Raw genomic sequence first — 24,401 nt, forward strand, 5'->3', positions numbered from 1 at the left:
ATTTTAAATTAATATTATCTCTTTTGAAGGGCTTACAAATTACTAAACTTTTGAAATTTTCCTTGTTGAACAATTGATGAATAAGCTAAAATGTAAACCTAAAAGTTTAGGAGACAAAATTCCGGATGTTACAAAGAGATCTATCCATTAATTTGTATTGTAAGAATATAAAGAGAGAATTATTCCAAAAACACTTTATTTCTTAATCTAATAATTTAGGACGAGTTAGATTAAGTAAAATAATTATAAACTAGGTAAATATAGAGAAGATTAATTGGCAGGCAAATGGTTATACCACATAATAATTTCTCCTCTTTAACAAAAACCTATGTCATTACCTTCAAATATAACCCACTTAACATATATGTAAAGTTGGGTGGAGCAAACACTTCAGACATTTGCTTATTCCCTGAATGTAAAATTGCATAATTCTGATTTATTAACTAAAAAATCAGAGAAAGAGTTGGTATATTGATTGAGTCAAGGAAAAGGTGCCCTCAACTTCATCCGAGTCTCCTCAATATCAATGGCAAATCCTTTGCCATGCTGCTTCCAATAGTCAGCCAAGGGGTTGATCATCTCTGGTTCAGGAATCTCCAACCTTGAGCTTTTCAGGCTCTCTGAGGAAATAATGTACTTGGCATCCCTCTCAACCACCAGTTCTGGCCTCACCACACCAGGACCCACTGCCTGTGGAGACATCATCAGTGCAGGTGCACCCATAGGAAGTCTATCCCCTGCATTTCTCATTTTCACCAACATCTCACAATCCATGCATATAATTAAAATATAAATTCAATTATTGAATATAAGAGTATAAATTTGTCTGTTCTCAAACAATCATCACTCTGTAACAAAAAAAACTCAAAACAGAATCAAATTATTTCTGTGTATGCATACCTCTGTCAGCCTGCCACGTACACCAGAATTTGCCGTAAGTTTTGGCAAGGTTTTCGAGCTCCGGCATCGCAATAACCTCTGGAACTCTGGGGTTCACCCAGAGACCCGATTTGATCTGCAACGTCCAAATCATCCTTCAGAAAATCTCAACTCCAAAGAAAAAACGCATGCAAGCAAAGCAGAAGCTCAGAATAAACCTCGTAAGCATGAGAATGCCAAAGTTTCTGTTCCTCCGGAGGCATAGTTTCAAAGATATCATCAGAAATAATATACTCCACACCTATCACACACACAACCAAAACATTAAAAAAACAGATATTGAGTTTTGTGAAAGTTGAAGCAAAAAGAGAGAGAAAAGAAAGAAGAAGACCGAGGAGACGAGCATCGGATTCATCAGAATCGTAGACGGCGCATTGAAGGAAGTTTTGGTGGAGTCTGGAGCAATAGTGGTGAGTCTGTATCTGGCGGGACATGTCATGGCTATAGATGGCGAAGGAACACGCGTGGTGACATATCTGCTTTATGGGTTCCAGTGACTGTATCATCATTGCACCCTTGTCGATCATATGCTGCCCCACCCCCATCGCCTTCCCCGGAGTTGGCTCTGGACCCTTCGCTGGCGTCGGTTCCGGTGACTTGTCGGAGGAGGCCATTAACTGTTGCAAGTTTAACCCAATCTATTATCTAAATCGTGTGGAATCTCTTCCCATCGTGACCTGTATATATAAGCCCGAGATGGAGAACGTGGATTGAGCCTTTGGTTCCACGTGGACATGCAGCGATGGCTACGTGGCTGAGTGTAGAGGTTTTGGTTCCACGTGGACATGCAGCTATGATTACGTGGCTGAGTTTGGAGAGACTCTGTTGCCTTATGGTAAGACTATGTAATAACTAGTTGGAGCTCTTAGGGTAGTAGAAGTCAACAAATCCATTTACTATCACAAAATATAGTATGACATTATAAAAAATAAAAGAACTCTATAATTCATTTAAATATATTAAAAATATAATAATATATATAAGTATTTTAAGTTAAAAAAATTAAAATATAGTCTACTGGTAAGGTTGGACGACTCAGTGAGTCGGTCAGCACTCGGCCCATGCCGTCACCCAAACGATAAAGAGGCGACCGCGTCGCACACGACCGACCGATCCATTACATTCAAGTCAAAGGTTGACTGGATTAGCGAGATTAATCCACGGTTAAAGGTGTTTTAACACAACCCTAAGAGCAAACCAACTCCCTTGACCTGATCCAACAGTAAAAACCCATTAAGGTAATATAAATAACACGTATTTCAAGGAGAAAGGTACGTCATAATATACTGTACTCTGACAACTGAGGGCCGATACCCCCACTAACTTGAGAGTGTTAGAGTGCCTTCTGCAGGTATCACCCTCGCCTGAGGAGCAGGACGACTGAGAGAAGAGAAGCACAACAGAGAGCGCGAACGTATTAAAGAATATCAAGAATGTTAAACCGACCAGAGTAGGAACAATTGTTCTATAGGTCCTAAATCCGTTCGAGAACATATACGTTATTAAGTAAGTAATTTTTGTTGGAGGAGAAAGTATCACTTTCCTCGCTATATATCATCCCGAAACTTGATTCACTACTGGTGCAATTTTTACAAATGGTCTGAATTCACAAACTCTCAGCTACTTTCTTCCTTTTAGTTTGATTTGATAGTAGGATATAGAAAAACCTCACGTATTACATAATCCAGCGCTCAAGTCTCTTCACTTCATCTGTTTGAGACTTTGGTAAAATAGGACAGTTCGAGGAGTTTGGAGGAATGTTGAGAAACAAGTAGCACTAAGGTGTCCACATCGATCGTAATTCTTCAAAGCATTTCACAACAATATTTATTCATAAATTTTATAACAGTTTCACACAATATTTTGCGTCTATATTTTATCTCGAAAGTATGCAAAGTATAGATAAAAGAGGGAATTTATTTGGGAACTAAAAGTGTAGAAGATATCACGTTATAAAGAAAATTGATCATTAAGGTTGATTAAAATTTGATGGCAAACTGAAATATACTGGAATTTTTATGAAGAGTTTTTCTACGGCAAAGGGAAATAATTTCATATCACACATTGATTATGAATATGAAGAAAAGAAACGAGTAGTTCTCTCTTTTATCAGAAAATCCGTATTACAGCTGTAGCCTCTTTTTTCTTCCCCATAGTTACTTTTTTTAATTGGCAGCAGGGACCGAAGGGCCTTGAGACCTGTACTTGTACCTCGTTGAAACTACCAAATAGATAAAGAAGTTGAGCAGGCTCACTATGGAAAGGAACAGGTAGAACAAATTTAGATGGTTTCTATTAATATTGTTCCCAGCTAACCAGCCTCCACTCCTAGTGATATGTTTGGTGGCTCCATTCACACTTTTTACCACTATGGTACTAGCAAAATAACCAAGTGCCATAGAGCTCCAAAGGAAGCAGGTTGATGTAGACTTAAGCCCTTTTGGTGCCTCTGAATAGAAAAACTGAAGCAGCCCCACATAAGTAAACATGTCAGCTATGCCAAATATAAAGTACTGAAAAGAGAGCCAAAAGGTGCTTATAGGCAATGGTGGCATAAGTATTGGCACAGCATCGAGCATGTTGTTGTCTCTGGCCACTCTTTTCCTTTTCACCTCCACAATTGAAGCCACAGCCATTGAAATGCAAGAGAGTACAAGACCAACTCCTATGCGCTGCAAGTGAGTAACCCCAGTAGGAATGCCAGTGACTTTGCGCATAACAGGCACAAAAATGCGGTCATAGATAGGAACAGTGATGATTAGAAAACAAATTGGTATGATTGGGAGGGATGCAGGTGGGATGTGAAAATGCTTGGTGAAAGTGTTGTCCATGGTGTAGCCTTGTTGGATTGAAAAGGTTTGGAGCTGAGCTAGACAAAGGGTCATTATAATGGTGCAGCAGAATATGGGGATCATGCTAAGAACAATTTTGGCATTTTCTACTTGGGTTACCCTACACAGTTTCCATGGGCTTGGTGGTTTCTCGGATTCCACATCATGCTTTACTTGGATGGCTGCTCTGTCTAAGAACCTATGAAAAGGGAACTTCAGCTTAGGACCAAATAAATTGAAATTGGAGAGATATTCCATAAAATTTTAGCAGATGTGCACTTTATGTGTACTAAAGATCAATGTAACACCTTTTAAACTAATCTATCACCTTTACTACTACTGAGTTATTATGAGTAATTGGTTATGACCAAGTGGCATGCAATTATGTTAGACACGAGTGGAATTGAACCTGAGAAAGTCTCTATGAGGTAGAAACTCTATTTCCACGGCAGCTTCCTTGTCCTGGTTAATCTCGTATAGTTCTGCTGGATCTTCAGGAAGAAGAAGATTTCTATTGAGGGTTGCTGCAACGTAGACCTGGAAAATGCATGAGCAGATATTAAAACAAACAGCTTGTTCAATGCAATACCTACACTTCAAATTTTTTAAATCATTTCAAATTCAATGCGTTTTTCTCTTATTTACCGACTGCAGGGGACTTCCTAAAAGCCCTTTAAAAAGAATACCTGACAATAGTGATAAAAATTGGATGGGAAACAGTCTCTTTAACAAGCACTATAGTCTATTTTATGAAAAAATGTGGTATGAAGCATGAATTATGTTATATACCTGTATGATCTCAACGAAATCATTTGTTCCTTGACCAACACGAAATCTGTATAGTGGCAAACCAGCTGCAAAGATAATGATACCCAAGAGTATGGCTATGGTGCCAATACCAAAGCCCCAATCCCAGCCCTTGTTGATTTGTATCCACACGATGAACGTTAAGCTGACTGCACCACCCATGCAAACAGCCAACAAGAGAGTGTTAAAGAAGGTGGACATTTTGCTTGCTTCTTCAGGATCCGTTTCATCAAACTGGTCTGCACCATGTGATGGCAGGGAAGCTTTCGCTCCTGCACTTCCAAAAGCCAACAGGTATAGGCCAATGTACAGAAGAGCTTCTTGGCCATCATTGGGTGTTTTGCAGTGAGCGGTTATATCATAAACGTTGCAAGAGGGTGGCTTAAGGCTGGAATAGTGTGCTTGCGCTGTAATCAGTGCAAGTCCCTACAACCTCACCGTAAATGCATATTAACAACAGTTATAGATTTCTTAGTTACAAACCTATCTACAACAGTAAAAATTAGATTTATATTTTCGTAAATGTTTGAGACAAGTGTATACCAATAAAATATTATGTTTGCATAAATAATTGTAGATAATTTTTTAAAATAATTATTTCAAAAAGCAACAAACAACTTATGCACGTTTGTGTTTGGTGAATGAGAAAGAAGTGTGGTTGTGAATAGAAGTAGGTAGATGTTGAATTGAAAATATATAATTAGGAGGGATTGGAGGTTATTACCAGAAACTCAACGACCCCAGAAATTAAAACAGTTCTGTATCTGCCAATCCATGTGTCAGCAAGGATTGCCACTGGAATAGCGAGTATGTAGCCAGTTCCCATGTAGTTGGTCAGCATGTTTGCTGCATCTGGTATACTATAATGCATTATCCCACTGAAGTAGGGCACCGAGTTCACTGCTAGTGCAAATGTTCCCAAATTCTCGAAACCAATCATAACTGCACCCAAATTCAAATCAATTCATGTCACTGCGCCTTTCTTAGCCACATCAAAAAAAGTCTGCAAAGAGATCATACCCCAAAATCCCGTAATCTATACAACAAAAAGTGACTTAAGTCATCATCATCAGAACGTTGTTATTACTTTTCTAGGAATCTAAAAGGGTACATGGATTAGTTTCCATGAATAAACTAATAACCCCTCAACTTCAAGAGTTTTGATATAGAAAGCATAAGTAAACATTTTTCTTGCTTGAGTGGTGTAATGACATAATCCACCTTAACTTTACTTCGGTTCATCTTTCTTGTCATGCACCAACAAAAAATGTACATAGAAAAAAAGCTACATAATCTATGCCTTACTGAGTTGTTAATACCACTTTTCATTACCTAATACGAGCACAGCAGCACTCATTCCCCCATATTCTAATTTAAGAGCCCTTCTTCCTTTCCAATCCTCTTTATTTTCATCAACCACATCAACAACTTCTAACTTTTCCTGCATGATCAAAAATGAAGAAAAAAAATGTAACGAAAGAGCCGAAATGGCAGTGGTACGAGAACAGAGAAAAAATAGATACCATGGTTATGCAGAGAACTTTTTAGTGACCGATTCCAAAGAAAGAGCAGAACTGGAGAAGAAGATACAATGGTAGTTGGGAAGATCAGTCTCCCTTTATATAAACACTCAATTCTATTAATACAAATAAAATAAAATAAAAGTTTCTTAGTGTATAAAAGATAAATGAAAAAAAGACAAGTGAATCCTACAATGCTCGACGCAAGATACTATAGAGAATGGATAACCAGTTCTCCAAATTTTCACATATTACTGTCTTCTTTTTAATAGTTTCAAAATTACACGGTTGTAATTCTTACTTTTCTTGGCATAATATTTATAATTTAAAATATAGTAAACAAATTAATACATAATACAAGTATTGTCACAAATTTAAATAGATTCGTGATATGATAACAAAAAGACAAATTAGTTTAAAGAGAATAATAGAGAATTGGATGACTGATAAACCGATTTACTTAGACAGAATTGGATGTATTTGATTGACAGCAAAATGCCTTGGAGACAACATTCACCGATTTTAGAAGCGGAAAATTCTAGGTTGTAGTGTAAGTAACTCTCAACAAATAATCAAAAGGGTCCTAGGTAGTTAAATCCAAAGAATACTCAATAATGTCTTATCAGTAGTAAATAATAATTATAACTCATAACTGGACACACTGGTTCACAATAAATGAGAGATTTTTTTTATTATTAAATAACTATATGATAACGGATCATACATAGGAAGTGTATTACATTATAATTATCAGATAATTTTGAGTGATAATATATGAATACAGTAACAGACATGGTCTACAACATAGTTTATAATGTTATGGCAATCTCTTTCAAATGGTTTCTAAAAATTTGTAATGCAAACAATCTGCAGTCTCTTTGGCATATAGTGTTATATACCCAGTTTCTAATATGTTCTTTTTTACTCCACAAGGTAAGACACGCCTCATACTACTTACACACCCATAATTCTTCCCGTGCACCCTTTTAACTTAATTGATCTATATTTTTTAAAATTTAATCAAGTTTTAAATGCCTCATAATTTTAAATATTGTTAATTAAACTTTTATTACAAATAATATTTTTATTAAATACTTAAACTATTTTTTATTTTTATCTTGACAGTTTAATTATATTGATAGTGATATAATGTAATTATTATTTTCATCTTTCAATTTTTAACTTATTAATAAATAAAAAATTCAATTTTAACTCATTAGTCAATTTATTTATCATGAGTTAAAAGAAATTAAAGAGAGAGAGAAAATAATAAACAAATAAGAAGATGTAAAATAACGATTACATTATCTAAGAAAAAAAAACATAAGATACAAGATAAAAATGTAATATATTTTAATAAAAAATTAATTGAAAGTATATAAATTTATGAGATACTTAAAATTTAATTAAATTTTTCTATTTATATAAAATTTTACTTTGTTAGATTTCTTCGTTTGAAACACAGCAACTTGAAGTATATTTTTATTTTTTTTTGTAAAAATATATTTTTATCAATTTAAGATTAGATAATTTGTAAACTATATTCAGATAAACTAATTAAAAGGTTATCTCATCTATTTCAGATTATTGAATCTAAATATGAAACTAGAAGGAAATTCATTGACGAAAAGGGAGAAGATTACAGATCCTTAAACCCTTTAGTTGTAGTATGAAAAAAACAGGACAGGTATAGAGGAGTCCCAGTATATGAGTTGAAGTGTAAACTTATGGGCTAAGAACTGAGAATAGCAAAAATAAAAGAGCACCAATGAAATAGGACTATTTCTTCTTGCACCTCTATATCTTCTTCTGTCACCTCCATACATAACATGAAAATACATTTTTATCCTTTTAGTGTCACTTTCATAAAGTAGTTTTCAGATTATGTAATTTGGGAACTTATTGTAAAAGACTTCCGGATTACATAATCCAGAAGCTAAATAAAACTTCCAGATTATGTAATCTGAAATATTATAGAAGTGAATTTTCGGAAATTCAAAAATTTATGGAGGTAAGAGAAGAAGTTATGATGGGGTAGGAAGAAACAGTCATGAAATAGTAGGGCTAGTAAAGTGAGTTTCGGTTCCTCGGCTTATGTTGCCATGTTCGTGTTTTTAATCTTTCAGCGGATTTTGTTCTTTCACTTAACCCGCCAGACTGTAGGTTAAAAAAAGTCGGTGCTCTTTTAAATTCAAAATTTAAATAAAGATAATTTAAGATATTAATTTTTTAGTAGTATAAAATAAATCATTAATATTTATAAATTAAATTCTAATTATTAATTTAGTAAAGTAATTTAATATATAAAAGTAGTAACTATTTATTTTATCCAATTAGAAACATTAACTAATCAATTAAAATTTTGAAAAACATTTATATAATTAAATTTACTTTAAATATATAAATAAAAAATAAATTTTAAAAATACAAAGCTTTTAAAAAATTGCCAGACAGCCCACCTTTTGATGAAATGGATCAAAATTTAGAATGAATTCGTTTTAGGGTGTTTCTTTATGCACCTTACATTTTTTTCTTCCACCCCTATATTCATGGACACTATTGAGAGCAAGTTGAGATTTCTTCCCTTTATTTATGATTTTGATGCGTTTTTAGTATACATTTCTGACGACAATTTGGTGGTAACTGGATATTTTTTAAGCGTGTTCATCGGAGAAGAAAAAGTAAGTCTCATGAAAAAATGTTATTATAAAATAAAAAACCTTAAAAGCGTGTGACTTTACTGAAAAAAAAAGAGAATAAAAGAATATAAAACACGACGAAGTCATGCTTTTATGTCACAACTTTTTAACAAAGAAAAATTAAAAGAATTTTTTTCTGATAATTGTTGTTATTATTTTACAAAAGTATATCTATGTTTCCATCAATAAATAAAATATATGTATATATTTATATATGTCAAACCATGTAATGTAGTTTTAAGTTGGCTTATATAGCTTGAACATTTTGTTCAACGTTGAAAATTGTGAGGAAAAAATATGGATAAAATTTAATATTTCTTTAATATCTTTGAAAAGATAATTTTCTTGGTCTAAGTATTTATATGAATACCTAATTTTGTGTATACGAGAACATTACCTAAAATTCAGAGTAATAACACAAGTTTATTAAATATCTTGTTAACACTTTTTATTTTTATTTTCATCTTATAGCATCTATCACATTTTCATTTTTTTTTTAATTTAGAATTAAGAGTTAGATATTGATGAGTGAGTTTTTGTTGTTTAATTAAATAGCCAATGAAATGAATCCCTTGGAGGAGAAGGAGTCAGATGGGGTCCATCCTAATGACTTTAGGGTATCAGGGAATCTTAGTTCCCCTTTCCAAGACCCTAACCTATCTATAACTTTTTTTTTTTCAATATTTTTTATCCTTTCCATGCGTAATACATTAACATCTTTAAATTTATTTAATTACTTTTACCTGCAACACATATCCAATATTATGTCCTTTCAACAGATTTACTGAAGTTAACTGAAAGCGAAAATAAATTATCTTTAAATCTATTAATTTGATGAGAAATGTGTATAAATTAGTATTATTCAGATCTTTGATGATATATATTAACAAAATATAATTATGTCTTTTTATTTTTGAAAAGTTATTAAATTACAATCTAAATATGAAAAATATTAATATTAATATTTATATATATATATATATATTTAATATAATAACAAATTGAATAATCACATATAATATTAAAATTATCTAAATATATAATTTAACTATAAAAAATATTTAATTATATTATTAATAAAATTAAATAATAGGAACTAATAAAATAAATAATAAAATAAAAAATTAATTTTAATTTTAATTTTAAATTCTTTTAATTAACTAAATTTTACATAAAAATTACTCATATTTAATTTTTTTATACACAATAATATTTTACACTAATAAAAAAAAATTAAAATATTTTCTTAACCATCACATAACTTACGTACTTTAATAATTTTTTTCTCACGTATTCATAATAATATACTCAAATTCAAATTGACTCAACTTTCTTCTTAAATCCTCACGTTTTCACGTTTTCACTTTCTTACGATCTCAATTTTTCACTTTTCAATTTAAACAAAACATTAATTCATTATTATGGATTTATGTGAATTGAAAGAATAAAAAATTAATTAATTCATCTAATTTCTATTATCAAAATTGAAATCACCTGCACTATATTTAATTAATTTGATCGAATAAATTTTATTTTATTTTAAAAAATAACTTGTAAAATATATTTAAAAATATTAAATGTAAGGAATAAGTTTATGAAAATGTATTTAAAATAAAAGTATTATAAAAACTTTAATAAAAAAAAGTTATACTTCAGGATAAAAATATATTAAAACTAATACTGAAATTTAACTTCATCAGTTTCATAATGTTTTAAAATTGAAAAATATATATTCACAACATGTTCTTATATATAATCATGTTTCTTTTTCTAAAATTTCGATTTTTTTATTATAATAAAAATATCATTTTTTTACATCTTCAATTAGAGATTCTATAATATAGCAGATTTTCAATATATCATTGATATTTAAAATTTAGCCTACAAATTTAATCGTACCTTCCTAGAAAAAACCTCTAAGACCATAACTTTCTTTTTGGTGTCTTTAAATACAGAGACGTTTCACTTCTCATTCATCAACCACAATTTTACACTTTAGTACCCATTTTCCTCTGTTCTCTTCCATTCCCCTGTTTGTCACTCAGAAAGTGAAACTAAGCTCTTCTCATCTATGGCAACCAGAAAAGTCAAAGCCATAGGCATTGACTTGGGAACCACCTATAGCTGTGTTGCAGTGTGGCAACACAACCGCGTAGAGGTGATTCCCAACGACCAAGGCAACCGCACCACCCCTTCCTATGTTGCCTTCAACGACACTCAAAGGTTGTTGGGTGATGCTGCCATGAACCAGCGTTGCATGAATCCAGAAAACACCGTCTTCGATGCCAAACGGTTGATCGGTCGCAGATTCTCCGACCAGTCCGTCCAGCAAGATATGAAGCTCTGGCCCTTTCAGGTTGTCCCTGGGATCAGAGACAAACCCATGATAGCTGTCACATACAAGGACGAAGAGAAGCACCTTGCAGCGGAAGAGATATCTTCCATGGTGCTGTTTAAGATGAAGGAGGTTGCTGAAGCCCATCTGGGTCACGCGGTGAATGATGCGGTGATCACTGTCCCTGCTTACTTCAGTAACGCGCAGAGACAAGCCACTAAAGATGCTGGGAAAATCGCCGGTTTGAACGTGTTGAGGATCATCAACGAGCCAACCGCAGCAGCCATTGCTTACGGGTTAGACAAGAAAGGATGGAGAGAGGGTGAGCAGAACGTGCTTGTGTTTGATCTCGGTGGTGGTACTTTTGACGTTTCATTGGTGACAATTGATGAAGGGATGTTTAAGGTTAAGGCCACCGTGGGAGATACTCATTTGGGTGGTGTGGATTTTGATAACAAATTGGTGAACTATGTTGTGAGCATCTTCAAGAGAAGGTACAAGAAGGATATTGCCGAAAACCCCAAATCTCTTGGAAGGTTGAGGTTAGCGTGTGAGAAAGCCAAGAGGATACTCTCTTCGAGCTCTCAAACAACGATAGAGCTTGATTCCTTATGTGGAGGGATTGATCTGCATGCAATTGTTACAAGGGCGTTGTTCGAGGAATTGAACAAGGAGTTGTTTATGAAGTGTATGGAGACAGTGGAGAAGTGCCTTGTTGAGGCAAGGGTTGAGAAAAGCCAAGTCCATGAATTTGTTCTTGTGGGTGGGTCTACTAGAATTCCTAAAGTACAACAACTTCTGAAGGACATGTTCAGCGTAAATGGCAAAACTAAAGAGCTTTGCAAAAGCATTAACCCTGATGAGGCTGTGGCGTACGGTGCGGCTGTTCAGGCCGCGATTTTGGGAGGCGAAGGGGACAAAAAGGTTGAGGACATGTTGTTGCTGGATGTGATGCCTCTTAGTCTTGGAATTGAAACCAACGGTGGTGACATGTCAGTGCTGATTCCCAAGAACACTATGATCCCCACCAAGAGGGAGGACGTTTTCTCCACTTGTTCTGATAATCAAACGAGCGTTTTGATCAAGGTTTACGAGGGGGAGGAAGCTAAGACAGAGGATAACTTCCTTCTTGGGAAGTTTGAGCTATCTGGGTTCGCTTCATCGCCAAAGGGGGGTCAACAGATAAATGTTGGGTTTGATGTGGATGTTGATGGCATTGTGGAGGTCAGTGCTAAGGATAGGAGCACGGGGTTGAAGAAAAAGATCACGATCAGCAACAAGCATGGGAGGTTGAGTTCCGAAGAGATGAGGAGGATGGTGAGAGATGCAGCGAGGTATAAAGCAGATGATGAGGAAGCAAAGAAGAAAGTGAGGGCCAAGAACTTGCTTGAGAATTATGCTTTTGAAATGAGGGATAGAGTGAAGAATCTGGAGAAGGTGGTGGAGGCGACCATAGAATGGCTTGACAGTAACCAATTGGCTGAAACTGATGAGTTTGAGTTCAAGATGCAGGAGTTGGAAGAAAGGGTTCTGAAGTTTATGTGATGGTAGTAGTTCTTTCTTGGTGGAACAAGTTTACTATTGATTGAGTCCGAAGCAATGTAAAATAGTTCCAGCTTTGTTACTCAATCTAGCAGTTTGTGTCTTAACATCTAGTTTATGCTTTATGTCTAAAATGTGAAAGTAGTTCTTCAAGTTGTATGGGTGAAATGAAAGGAATGTTATGTTTGTTAATTATTCACCTTTTGTGATGGTGCTTATGGAATGGACTGTTCATAATTCGTAATCCATTTTTTCACTTTTTTCTTAGCAAATGTGGCCATGGCATGTGATGTTGCTAAGCTATACTTGGTCATGGCAGACCTGTGATGTTGCGAAGCTGAGGTGAGCTACTATTTTTCCTCGTATAACATCATTTCATTTGTACTTACAAAAAATTAAGAGTAATCATGTTAAGGTAGAAAATGCATTCCATTTGGATTGATTTGATTTGACCCTGTTTATAAAGTTGTATGGTTTAATTTTGTTTATGAGATGTTTTAAAATTTCAATAATAAAATAATGTTGTTTTGAAATTTATTTATTATTTCATATATTGATGTTTTACTATAATAAAATTTAAATTTAAGTTAGATTTATGAAATTATGCTATGTATATGATATAGTTTTATTTTTTAATATATAATAATCTACAGGAGTAATCACTTATGAATAATTTAATCACAGACCTATTAGTTTAGTAACACTCATGACTTAGTTTGTATAAAAAGTGAATAAAGTAATTTAGATAGAGATAGAAATCTAATGGGTTGTGGAAAATAGGGCTTAAATTTATTTATTTTACTATTTTGAATAAGAAAACCTAAAGTTCCACTTAGTTAGTAAAATATCCATAACATCCTCTCATGGTCCTTATTGATATCAAATAGGGAAGTATATGATCGAATATGTACATGTTTGGATTAAAATAAAAGGTGGTATTAATGATGGAAAAATAAAGTGGTTTTCTTAAAACACTTTTTTCAGTGATGTAAAACCAAAACAAAAGAAATGTCCTTTTCTTGGAAAATAACCAGAACCCACACGACCAAAAGGGCAGGGGGAAAAAACAAAGGTGAATTCAATGAATGGATTTGTGTGGTTGTATATCCAATCAATGAAATATTGACTCCTTAGCTAAGAAGTAGACAAAGTCGAAAAAGGAACCTAACTTGCTAACCTCTCTTCTGTATTTTAGCGAGGACTTTGACGATGGAAAATGTTTTAATTTGGAAAAGAGAGTTGTTTGGATGATGGTGTGAGTGAAAAAAAAAGGAGATCAGTTTTCTTGATCATCTATTAAGTTGATGAGTTATTTTTCTTAAACATCTGAATTTCACAGATTATAATACTGGACATAACACATAATTTTTGTTATTTTTTTAATAAGGTTATGATATCTTAATAGTATTGATGTCAACATGCGCTATTCAACAAATCAAGAATTTGAAATCAATAACAAAAATTAGTAACAATTGTGTTTCCTTTAAAACAAAAAATAACGTATTTAACTAAATTAGTTGTATGTGTCAATATCTCTTCTCTCCATCAAATTGCTCAAATAGAAAATAATAAATATTTTCTTTATATATATATATTTATTTTTATTTTCCTTTTATTTTAATTAATCTTATTTCAATTATAACATATAATCTAGTGGCAATAAATCAAATAATTTTTTAAGACTAAAAACTATTTTTTTAATTGCTGAAATTACAAAATAACACAATAACCAGAATAAATTAATAAAATAAAATATTAATAAAAATAAATTAGGAAATTCATAATAACAATTAAAAAAAATTATGTTATAATTGAAATAAGATTATATAAACGGAAATATATTATTTTTAAAACTATTGTTCTAACTTTTCCTTTTTTAAATTTTATCTATTATAATACTATTACAGAGAAATTACACTTCATGGTAAATTATATATATATATATATATATATATATAAAATATAACGGCATCTATTATATTGTTTCTATTAATACTTCTATATTTTTATTATAATATTATCAGTACTTAATATATTATATAAAATAAAAAATATTAAGAATGAATAAATATATTTAAATTTCTTTATCATTTTTAATTTTTTAAATTTAAACAATCTTATCTTTTAGTATTTTTTTACCCGAGTCCAAACAAAAGGAGGGAAAGCAAATTCAAAGAAACATGAATAATACGAAAGAAGGAATTACAAAACTTTACAAGATTAATCTCTACATATCAACAAGTAGGAATTATTTTTGTTAGAGGTTTAATTATTTTTTTCATTTTTAAAGTTACAAATTTATTTTCACTAAATTGTATACTAACTTTTTTCTTTGTATATTATATTATTGTATTTTAGTTCATATCATTGTAATATATTTTCAATTCCTACAATAAAGATTAAAAAGTGATAAAAAAATATGTGAATTTTTTTTAATTAAATCTTTCATAGATAAGCCGTTACTTTATAGTGTTAGTTCCTATGAAGCTTAGACACTTCTTTTAAATGACGTGTCGAATACTCATATCGCTGACACTCGTATTATACTTATAGGACACGCATCCGTGAAGTGTCAAATTCAAAAAGTATTTATTGAATTTCTAACAATTATAATACAGTTTTAACACAATTTAAAAAAAATACACTAATATTCTAAAAACTCATACTTACGACATATATTTTTATTATGATTATAAAAATAAAAAACAAATCCATATCCATCAATAAAAACATTTTTCTGCTAAAAAATAATTTAAAAAATACTTATACACATATAATATATTAGCTATGATTGTGAAAGGGCCTTGTGAAAGGGCCTTTTTACCAATCCAATCCATCATTGCCTTTGCCTTTGCCACAATTTTCTTGACGTTGCTTAACAAGCAGGTTCCCAAACTCTGAAATCAAGGGTTTCTGAAATTCATCTATTACATTCTTATATCTATAGATATATACTTACGGTTCAAGTCATCTCTTTTCTGTGTTTACCTACTCTCTTCTCTCAATTGCTAAGCTTTGCCATGGCTACCAAAAAAGTCAAACCCATTGGCATTGACTTGGGCACCACCTATAGCTGCGTAGCAGTGTGGCAAGACAGTCGCGTCCAAGTCATTTCCAACGACCAAGGCAACCGCACTACCCCTTCCTACGTTGCCTTCACCGACACTCAGAGGTTGTTGGGCGATGATGCCATGAATCAGCGATCTAAGAACCCTCAGAACACCGTCTTCGAGGCCAAACGTTTGATCGGTCGCAGGTTTTCCGACATGTCTGTTCAGCAAGACATGAAGATGTGGCCCTTTAAGGTTGTCCCTGGGAACAGAGACAAACCAATGATTGCGATCACCTACAAAGGCAAAGAGAAACACCTTTCAGCAGAAGAGATATCTTCCATGGTGTTGTTTAAGATGAAGGAGGTCGCAGAAACCTATTTGGGTCACGCAGTAAGGGATGCAGTTATCACTGTCCCTGCTTACTTCAGCAACGCGCAGAGACAAGCCACAAAGGATGCTGGGAAAATCGCTGGTTTGAATGTGTTGAGGATCATTAACGAGCCAACGGCAGCTGCTATTGCTTATGGATTGGACAAGAAAGGATTCAGAGAGGGTGAGCAGAACGTGCTTGTGTTTGATCTCGGTGGTGGCACATTTGATGTTTCCTTGGTGACAATTGATGAAGGGATGTTTAAGGTTAAGGCCACCGTGGGAGATACTCATCTGGGTGGTGTGGATTTTGATAACAAATTGGTGAACTATCTTGTGAATGTATTTAGAGAGAAATACGAGAAGGATATTAGTGGGAACACTAAATCTTTGGTAAGATTAAGGTCAGCATGCGAGAAAGCTAAGAGGATTTTGTCTTCGTCTTCCCAGACCATGATAGAGCTTGATTCTTTATATGAAGGGATTGATCTATATGCCACTGTTACGAGGGCCTTGTTCGAGGAACTGAACAAAGACTTGTTCATTAAGTGTAAGGAGACAGTGGAAAAGTGCCTGGTTGAGGCCAAGGTTGACAAGATCCAAGTTCACGAGATTGTTCTCGTCGGTGGGTCCACTAGAATTCCGAAGTTACAACAACTTCTGAAGGACATGTTCAGCGTCAATGGTAGCATCAAAGAGCTTTGCAAAAGCATCAACCCCGATGAGGCCGTGGCGTACGGTGCTGCAGTTCAGGCAGCAATTTTGAGCGGTGAAGGAGATAAAAAGGTGGAGGAATTGTTGTTATTGGACGTCATGCCAATTAGTCTCGGAATTGAGGGTGCTGGTGGTGCCATGTCAGTGTTGATCCCCAAGAACACCATGATCCCCACCAAGAAAGAGAGGGTTTGTTCCACCTTCTACGACAATCAGAAAAGCGTCACGGTCAAAGTGTTTGAGGGAGAACGAGTGAAGGCAAAAGACAACTTCTTTCTCGGCAAGTTTGTCCTCTATGGGTTCGAGCCATCGCTAAAGGGAGTCCCACAGATCACCGTTAGCTTTGACGTGGATGCTGATGGCATTGTGGAGGTGACGGCGGAAGATAAAGCCACAGGGCTAAAGAAGAAGATCACAATCAATAACAAGCAGGGAAGGTTGAGCCCGGAGGAGATAAGAAAAATGGTGAGGGATTCAAAGAAGTACAGGGCAGAGGACGAGGTGGGGAAGAGGAAGGTGAAGGCAAAGAACGCGCTTGAGAATTTCGCTTATGAAATGAGGGAGAGAGCGAGAAGGATCGAAGAGGCAGTGGAAGAAACCATAGAGTGGCTAGAGAACAACCAATTGGCGGAGATAGAGGAGTTTGAGTACAAGAAACAGGAATTAGGAAGGTATCTAAGAGATGATCCCAATCCGAATAATACCTCAAATTCCGAGGTTAAGGTTCCTATATGGTGCACGTGGAGATGTCCACCCAGTGGGTGGGTTTGTCTGAACACGGATGGATCGGTGTTTGAGAACCATCGAACAGGGTGTAGCAGAGGTTCGTGTGGGGGTCTAGTACGAGATTCCGAAGGATGTTTTCTAGGTGGTTTTGGTGTTAATTTGGGGTCCACATCGGTGACACTAGCGGAGTTGTGGGGGGTTGTTCACGGTCTGAGGTTGGCGTGGGATCTTGGTTGTAAGAAGGTGAAGGTGGACATTGATTCGGGTCATGCTCTTGGTCTGGTTAGGCACTGTCCGGTGGGCAGCGACCCAGCTTTTGCGGTGGTTCGGGAGATCAACGAGCTTGTTCGGAAGGATTGGTTGGTGGAGTTCTCGCACGTGTTTAGAGAATCTAATCGTGCGGCGGATCGCTTAGCTCACTTGGGACACTCCCACTCTTTGGATTCGGGTGCCAAACGTTTTTCGGAGCCTCCCTCTCCCATTCTTCATATTCTTCGAGATGACCTGGCAGGTCTTGCAAAGCAACGTGGCGTTTCCTAGTCAACCCACACTTATAAGCTACATGTGCTAATAATCTAATCACTTTATGTACTTACTTAAATTATCTATAAAATAATTATTAGTACAATTATGATATCACTGGAGCCTAAGTAGTAGTACACCATTTTAAACTTTATCTTTTGCAATCCGTACTGCAAATTATTGCAGACTACTTAGCTAAGAAGTAGTCACCACTTCACAACATGATTCAAAACGCGTTGTTCCAATTTAATGTATATAATTCCAACTAGGAAGGTTCAATCTACGTCAGCTCCTATGAATTGATCTGTATAGAATAAAAAGTTGTGTATGGATGGAAGGTCCTCCTGGCATTTAACACCTAACACTAACACACTCTCTTGGAATATTTTATTTATTTTTATATATTTTATAATTTTATTTAAATAGGATATTAAATAATTTTTTGATTTTTTATTTATTTAGGATTTTGAATGTTTTATAAATTTTATATTTTTATTTAAATAGGAAATTAATTAATTTAAGATTTGTATTTATTTAAAATATTGAATAATTTATAAATTTATTTATTTTATATTTTTATTTAAGTAGATTATTGAATAATTTATAATTTGTATTTGTTTTATATTTTAAATGATTTTAAAATTTTATTTCTTTGTATTTTTTATTTAAATAGGATATTAACTAATTTAGAATTTGGAATGTTTTAAATTTTTCTATACATTTTAAATATTTTTAAAATATGATATTAAAAATTTAAGATTTGTATTTATTTTAGACTTTGAATATTTTAGATTTTTATTTAAATAGAATTTAAATAATTTTTCTTACAATTATAAATATGTTTTTAAAGTTTCACATTATTCGTATTTTTTCTAAAATTAATCCTTACATAATAATAAAAATATTTTAATTAAAAATAATTATAATTCACAAATAAATAAATTTTAACAATTTTTAAATAGAAAGGTCAATTTGTAAGGTTACATTTTTATCAATTAAAAATACAATTTCAATCACATTCATCATATTACTTACAAACTTTCATAAATTATCTCTACATTTTTTAATTTGTTTACCTTAATCCAAATAATCTCATTTTTTTATATATTTTTCATTAAAATGATCTGAAATAAACTCTCTCAAATCTACTTCCTAATTTAAAGAAAGCATAAAAGAAAAAGAAAGTGAAGTATGATTACAAATTTAGATAAGATATTCTTAATTTTAATATAAAATCTCAAAACGAATAAACTTTTGTTTGAATGTTTTTAACTAGGTTATTAACCCGTGCCTTGCGCGGAAAGATTTTATCTATAAAATGGGAAAGATTATATTTATGAAATATTATTAATATATTAATAAATAATTAAATGATTGTAATTTATATATATATATATATATATTTATTTTGTAATAAAGATGGATAGAGATTGTCTTATAGTGTCTTATATAAATAATTTTATACAATCTTAAATTGAAATATTTTAATAATAAAAATGTTTACAACATATATATTTTCATCTAATACAATCAACTCATACAATTTGTAAGTAAAGAAATTTAACACAATATAACAAAGATACTAAATTTATAGAAAATAACAAAATATCAAATAAAAAAAACAAACAAACATAAATTAGAAAACAAAAATATAATAGTTATAAATATTAATAATGTTTGAACAACCTATATGTTGTCCACAATAAGTTTAACTAAAATTAAAAAATTATCCTTTTTATTAGGCTTAAAAACAGTCATGACTCCCAAATTTATTACAATAAACTTTCAATCAATTTTTTGTCCTTGAAAGTGTTGCCATGCTTTCTCATCATCTGCTTAAAAAATAATTTTATCATTCTCCTAAAGTGAGTGTTCCCTGCAGAATTCTTTCCATCCACCTTCCAATTTGACAGTCTTTTTGGGAACATTCCGCATTAAAACTTTACATTGCACCTGCTCGTTTGGTCCGTGCAAAGTGACATTTTGGAATCGACCTCTTCGCATATGATCTGCGAAAGTCACAGGCAAATCCTACCCAACAATAAAAAGTTAAATATTTGAAATTAAGAAAAAAAAAATACATTATTTAATATAAATAAAGCAAAAGTCAGTTATAAAAAAAAAATACCAGACGACACTTGTTGTGCACTGGGAAGCAGTCAAAGTTAGTGTAAAATGCACAAGTGCATGATACGTTAGTGAGCTTCGACTTTCAATCTCTAGAAAAAAATCTACGACAGTATTTTCGGACAACGTCTCCTCGAACATCGTTACATCAAAACAGCTATCCCTATGTAACGGAAGAGAATTTGATGAGATCCTTCTTTTAACGTGTACAACTTACGCATTTCATCACAACCTTAAACGATCAAGGGATTGTACAGGTCCATATTATAACGTACCTTGAATATGTTTTCTCTTTGATCCGCAAGAGTCCATATACAATCCAGATCTGTAACAAATATAATTGCGAAAGATCAATCCAAAAAATCATAATATCATAATGCAGATAAAGAAAGTAGGTAGAGTACTTATTTTTTTAAAAAAATTATCAATATTATTGTTTTTGTGAAATTCCTGTAAGGTTTCTCCTTTGCATCCTCTTATAGATATTCAGAATTTCGGTCTTCAGATATTTGGATATTCGTTCTTCAAGTCCTCGGAAACATGTGATTATATTTCAAGTCTCCGTTTTTTATTGTCATTATCAGGTTGCAGAATGTGTGTTAGTTTCAGAAGAAGGTGTCAATAGAAGTAAAGGCTGAGTTGGAGAAAAGAATTGGCAGGGAGGAGATTGAGAGAATCAAATTTCAGAGTAATGACCGAAAAGTTGAAAAATGGATGAGAGGGTAAGAGAAGAAGATTACAGAGCTAAGGATAGAGTACACAGATGATAGCGTGTAAAAAAGACTGAATCTCTGGTCAGGACCTGACGCATCAGAATTCTGTTACTGTTCTCTTTTCAAATCACCAAAAGAGATTCTCCTTCGTAAACACGCTCCCACATTTGTTGGGATTAATCCAAGTCACGGGAAGAATAATTAAATAATAGAGTGAAAAAGAATGAGATAATTTGAATTAAATAAATAATAAAAGATAAAAACAAAATCTTTTTAGAGGATTTAATTAATATAATAATATATTATTAAACAAAATAATAACATTTTTAATATTAAAAATACAACATGATTAAATACTAAAAAATGGTCTCTTATAAATTACATGTTTACTTATCAAACAATATATTTCATGTTTTGTAATTTCGTAAGATAATTTTATGCAAGAAAATATTTTTTAAAATACAAACTAGAATAGAAATAAATATTAAATTAAATAAAAAACCATTTTGAAAAGTTTAATACATAAACAAATTATTTTAAAACACAAATTAAATAAACTATTTTACAAAGTGTATTGTTTAGGTCGAAAAATCAACAAGGTTATACTGCCATGTGGAAAAGGTTAAATAAAAAAATAAATAAGTAAAATTAAATTAGATACGGTAACAAAGTTCATAAAACAAACTCAAATATACATGTGTGTTTACAAAATGTTGCAAAAAAAAAATACTCAAGTAGTTTTCAAGACCAATAAGAGAGTCTTATAAATAGATGTTCAACTTAAAAGATAAGTAAAATGAATTTATCTGATAATAATACAAAACTGATTCTAACTTTGGCATCAGAGTGTCTTCCACACACCAAATCATGATCTTTCACAATCCAAATGTCACCTTATAAACATTTTTTATAAGGTTTAAAGTTCATTAATAAAATAAAAAGTTAAAACTTAAAAGAAAAAAATTATAAAAATTAAAAAATGAAGTTATTTAAATTCACTAAAAATAAAATAAAATATTTTATTATTTTTATGGTAATAAATTATTATTATTGTAATAATAATAAAAGAAAATATAGGATTATGTTTGTTATTATTATTCCGTAAAGTGTCATAAATATGATTAACTTAGTGATATTAAGCAGTATTTTTGCATAAATATAGGATAGGAGCTCAACTCTTGTGAACACAACTTCCTTCCTCAATCTTTGGCAGCACTCAGTCTTACCTTACTCCTCTCACTTGAAAATGGCAGAAAGAACACTTCCCTCTGGTTTCGATCACGCCACGCCAAAAACCGAGCCATACGAAAATGTTGCACCCATAGTGTCTTCTTACAATGAACGCATACGTCCGGTTCTTGATGCTCTTGATAACCTGAGGCGCCTCAACATCATGAAAGAAGGGATACAGCTTCCAACCATAGTGGTTGTTGGTCATCAATCTTCTGGAAAGTCCAGTGTCCTAGAATCTCTGGCTGGAATCAGCTTACCCCGTGGACAAGGTATCTGCACAAGGGTACCCTTGGTTATAAGGCTCAAAAACCACTCAGTTCCGAAACCTGAGTTGGAGCTGGAGTATAATGACAAACATGTGCCCACGGATGAGGATCACGTCTCTGAAGCCATTTGTGATGCGACGGATGAACTTGCTGGGCATGGGAATGGAATTTCCAACACCCCATTAACTCTTATAGTGAAGAAGAATGGTGTTCCTGATCTCACTTTGATTGATCTTCCTGGCATTACTCGAGTGGCTATTAAAGGTCAAGCTAAAGATATATATGACCAGATTGTTAATATTATTATGGAGTACATAAGGCCCCAGGAGAGCATTATTCTCAATGTTTTACCTGCCACTGATGATTTCCCTACTTGTGAGTCTATTACGATGTCACAGAGTGTTGACAAAACGGGAGAGAGGACTCTTGCTGTTGTCACAAAAGTTGATCTGTGGCCGCAGGGACTGCATGAGAAGATAACTGCTGATGATGTGAACATCGGTCTTGGTTATGTGTGTGTAAGAAATCGCATTGGAGAGGAGTCCTACGAAGAAGCTCGAGAAGAAGAAGCCAAATTATTCAACACAAACGCGCTTTTGTCCAACATTGACAAGTCCATTGTTGGCATTCCGGCTTTGGCAGAGAAGCTGGTTCAGATTCAAGCGGTTAGTATTTCTAAATTATTGCCGGAGATTGTTAAGAAGATCAATGACAAGCTTGCTTCTCAGCTTTCCAAGCTGGAAAAATTTCCCAGAAAACTTACTTCCTTGGTTGATGTTATCTCTGCATTCATGCATATCTTTGGGTTGGCAAGAGAGTCCCTCAGTAAGATTCTTCTGAGAGGAGAATTTGACGAGTACCCTGATGACAAACAAATGCATTGCACTGCTCGCCTTGTTGAAATGCTGGATCAGTACTCTAATGATCTTCGCAAGGGCTCTGAAAGTGATGCCGAGAATAAGTTTTTGATGGAAGAAATTAGGGTGCTGGAAGAAACCAAGCGAATTGGACTCCCGAACTTTATCCCACGCACTGCTTTTCTTACTCGTTTAGGACATAAAGTGAAAGCTATTTCATGCATGTCAATTGAGTTCATTGACAAGTTGTGGGACTATCTTGAGGAAGTGGTGATGGCTGTTCTGAAACATCACTCAGAACACTATCACCAACTTCAGACCTGTACAAAACTAGTTGGGCGGAAGCTTATTGATAAGATGAAGGAAAAATCTATGAAATATATGAAAGAGGTTTTGGAAATGGAGAAGCTAACTGATTACACTTGCAGTCCTGAATACACAATGGAGTATAATAAACTAATTGCCAACCGGCATAATTTGGTGGAGAGAGTTAATGCAATCTCTCCTCAGATATATGCTAATGCTTCTGGAGTAATTAAGGTTGCAGCCACTTCTCCGATAAATGTTGGTTTTGGGGAAATTCAGGTTAGTCATCTGAGCCAGTACATAACTTTGCTTCCGCAAGCGTTTGACTTGAAAGTGAGACTAGCAGCATACTGGAAGATTGTGCTTGAGAGACTGATTGACAACACTGCTAAGCATATGCAATTCAGCATTTTCAATCTTTTGAACGAGGATGTTGGGTATGAGGTTTTGAAGGATATGGTGTCTTCTAGTGGAGGTGGAATAGAGAGATTGTTTGAGGAAACTCCTTCTGTTTCTGTGAAGCGTGACGAGCTTAATAGGAGCATTAAGGTTCTCAAAGAAAGCAAGGAAGTGATGGCTAGCATAATTGACAAAATTTCTACAAATGGTAATTAGAATTGAGAATGTGTCTTTTTTTTTTTTATGTTTGTGACTTTGTTATGTTTGCTGCATATTAAGGTTTTAAAGTAGGTGTCGTTTAGTATTAATATAAATAGATATGTAGGTTGTAGGTTGGCGTATGTCCTAGTTGTATAACTTGTACTGTGAGGATGGCACTTGAGGGAGATTCACATGGATGTGTTGAGGTTTTATCCTTGTTCTTGGAAATTCCTAAAGTGTTT

The 24,401-nt window shown here is 33.3% G+C and overlaps 5 protein-coding genes across 5 annotated transcripts; 3 read left to right on the forward strand and 2 right to left on the reverse strand.

Annotated features, from left to right (window-relative positions):
• Positions 1-276: 276 nt before the first annotated feature.
• Positions 277-1,602, reverse strand: LOC137832436 (oil body-associated protein 2C). Its single transcript, XM_068640600.2, has 4 exons — positions 1,271-1,602; positions 1,098-1,180; positions 901-1,015; positions 277-737 (listed from the first exon to the last, which is right to left on the reverse strand). Exons 1-4 carry the CDS (start codon positions 1,551-1,553, stop codon positions 481-483), a joined length of 738 nt encoding a protein of 245 aa, XP_068496701.1. The 5' UTR covers positions 1,554-1,602; the 3' UTR covers positions 277-480.
• Positions 1,603-2,981: 1,379 nt separating this feature from the next.
• On the reverse strand, positions 2,982-6,164 carry LOC137833169 (protein NRT1/ PTR FAMILY 4.6). The gene is made up of 6 exons (XM_068641528.2): positions 6,101-6,164; positions 5,910-6,018; positions 5,302-5,519; positions 4,560-5,003; positions 4,180-4,307; positions 2,982-3,969 (listed from the first exon to the last, which is right to left on the reverse strand). The coding sequence occupies exons 1-6, from the start codon at positions 6,101-6,103 to the stop codon at positions 3,105-3,107; spliced, it is 1,767 nt and encodes a 588-aa protein (XP_068497629.1). The 5' UTR covers positions 6,104-6,164; the 3' UTR covers positions 2,982-3,104.
• Positions 6,165-10,716: 4,552 nt separating this feature from the next.
• Positions 10,717-12,870, forward strand: LOC137832437 (heat shock 70 kDa protein). The gene has a single exon (XM_068640601.2). The coding sequence runs from the start codon at positions 10,868-10,870 to the stop codon at positions 12,674-12,676; it is 1,809 nt and encodes a 602-aa protein (XP_068496702.1). The 5' UTR covers positions 10,717-10,867; the 3' UTR covers positions 12,677-12,870.
• Positions 12,871-15,455: 2,585 nt separating this feature from the next.
• On the forward strand, positions 15,456-18,171 carry LOC137832438 (heat shock 70 kDa protein). Its single transcript, XM_068640602.2, has one exon. The coding sequence runs from the start codon at positions 15,694-15,696 to the stop codon at positions 18,073-18,075; it is 2,382 nt and encodes a 793-aa protein (XP_068496703.1). The 5' UTR covers positions 15,456-15,693; the 3' UTR covers positions 18,076-18,171.
• Positions 18,172-22,085: 3,914 nt separating this feature from the next.
• Positions 22,086-24,401, forward strand: LOC137832441 (dynamin-related protein 4C). Its single transcript, XM_068640609.1, has one exon. It carries the CDS (start codon positions 22,144-22,146, stop codon positions 24,172-24,174), a length of 2,031 nt encoding a protein of 676 aa, XP_068496710.1. The 5' UTR covers positions 22,086-22,143; the 3' UTR covers positions 24,175-24,401.

The sequence above is a fragment of the Phaseolus vulgaris genome, chromosome 6 (assembly GCF_051622355.1).
Source record: "Phaseolus vulgaris cultivar YP4 chromosome 6, ASM5162235v1, whole genome shotgun sequence".
Taxonomy (NCBI): domain Eukaryota; kingdom Viridiplantae; phylum Streptophyta; class Magnoliopsida; order Fabales; family Fabaceae; genus Phaseolus; species Phaseolus vulgaris.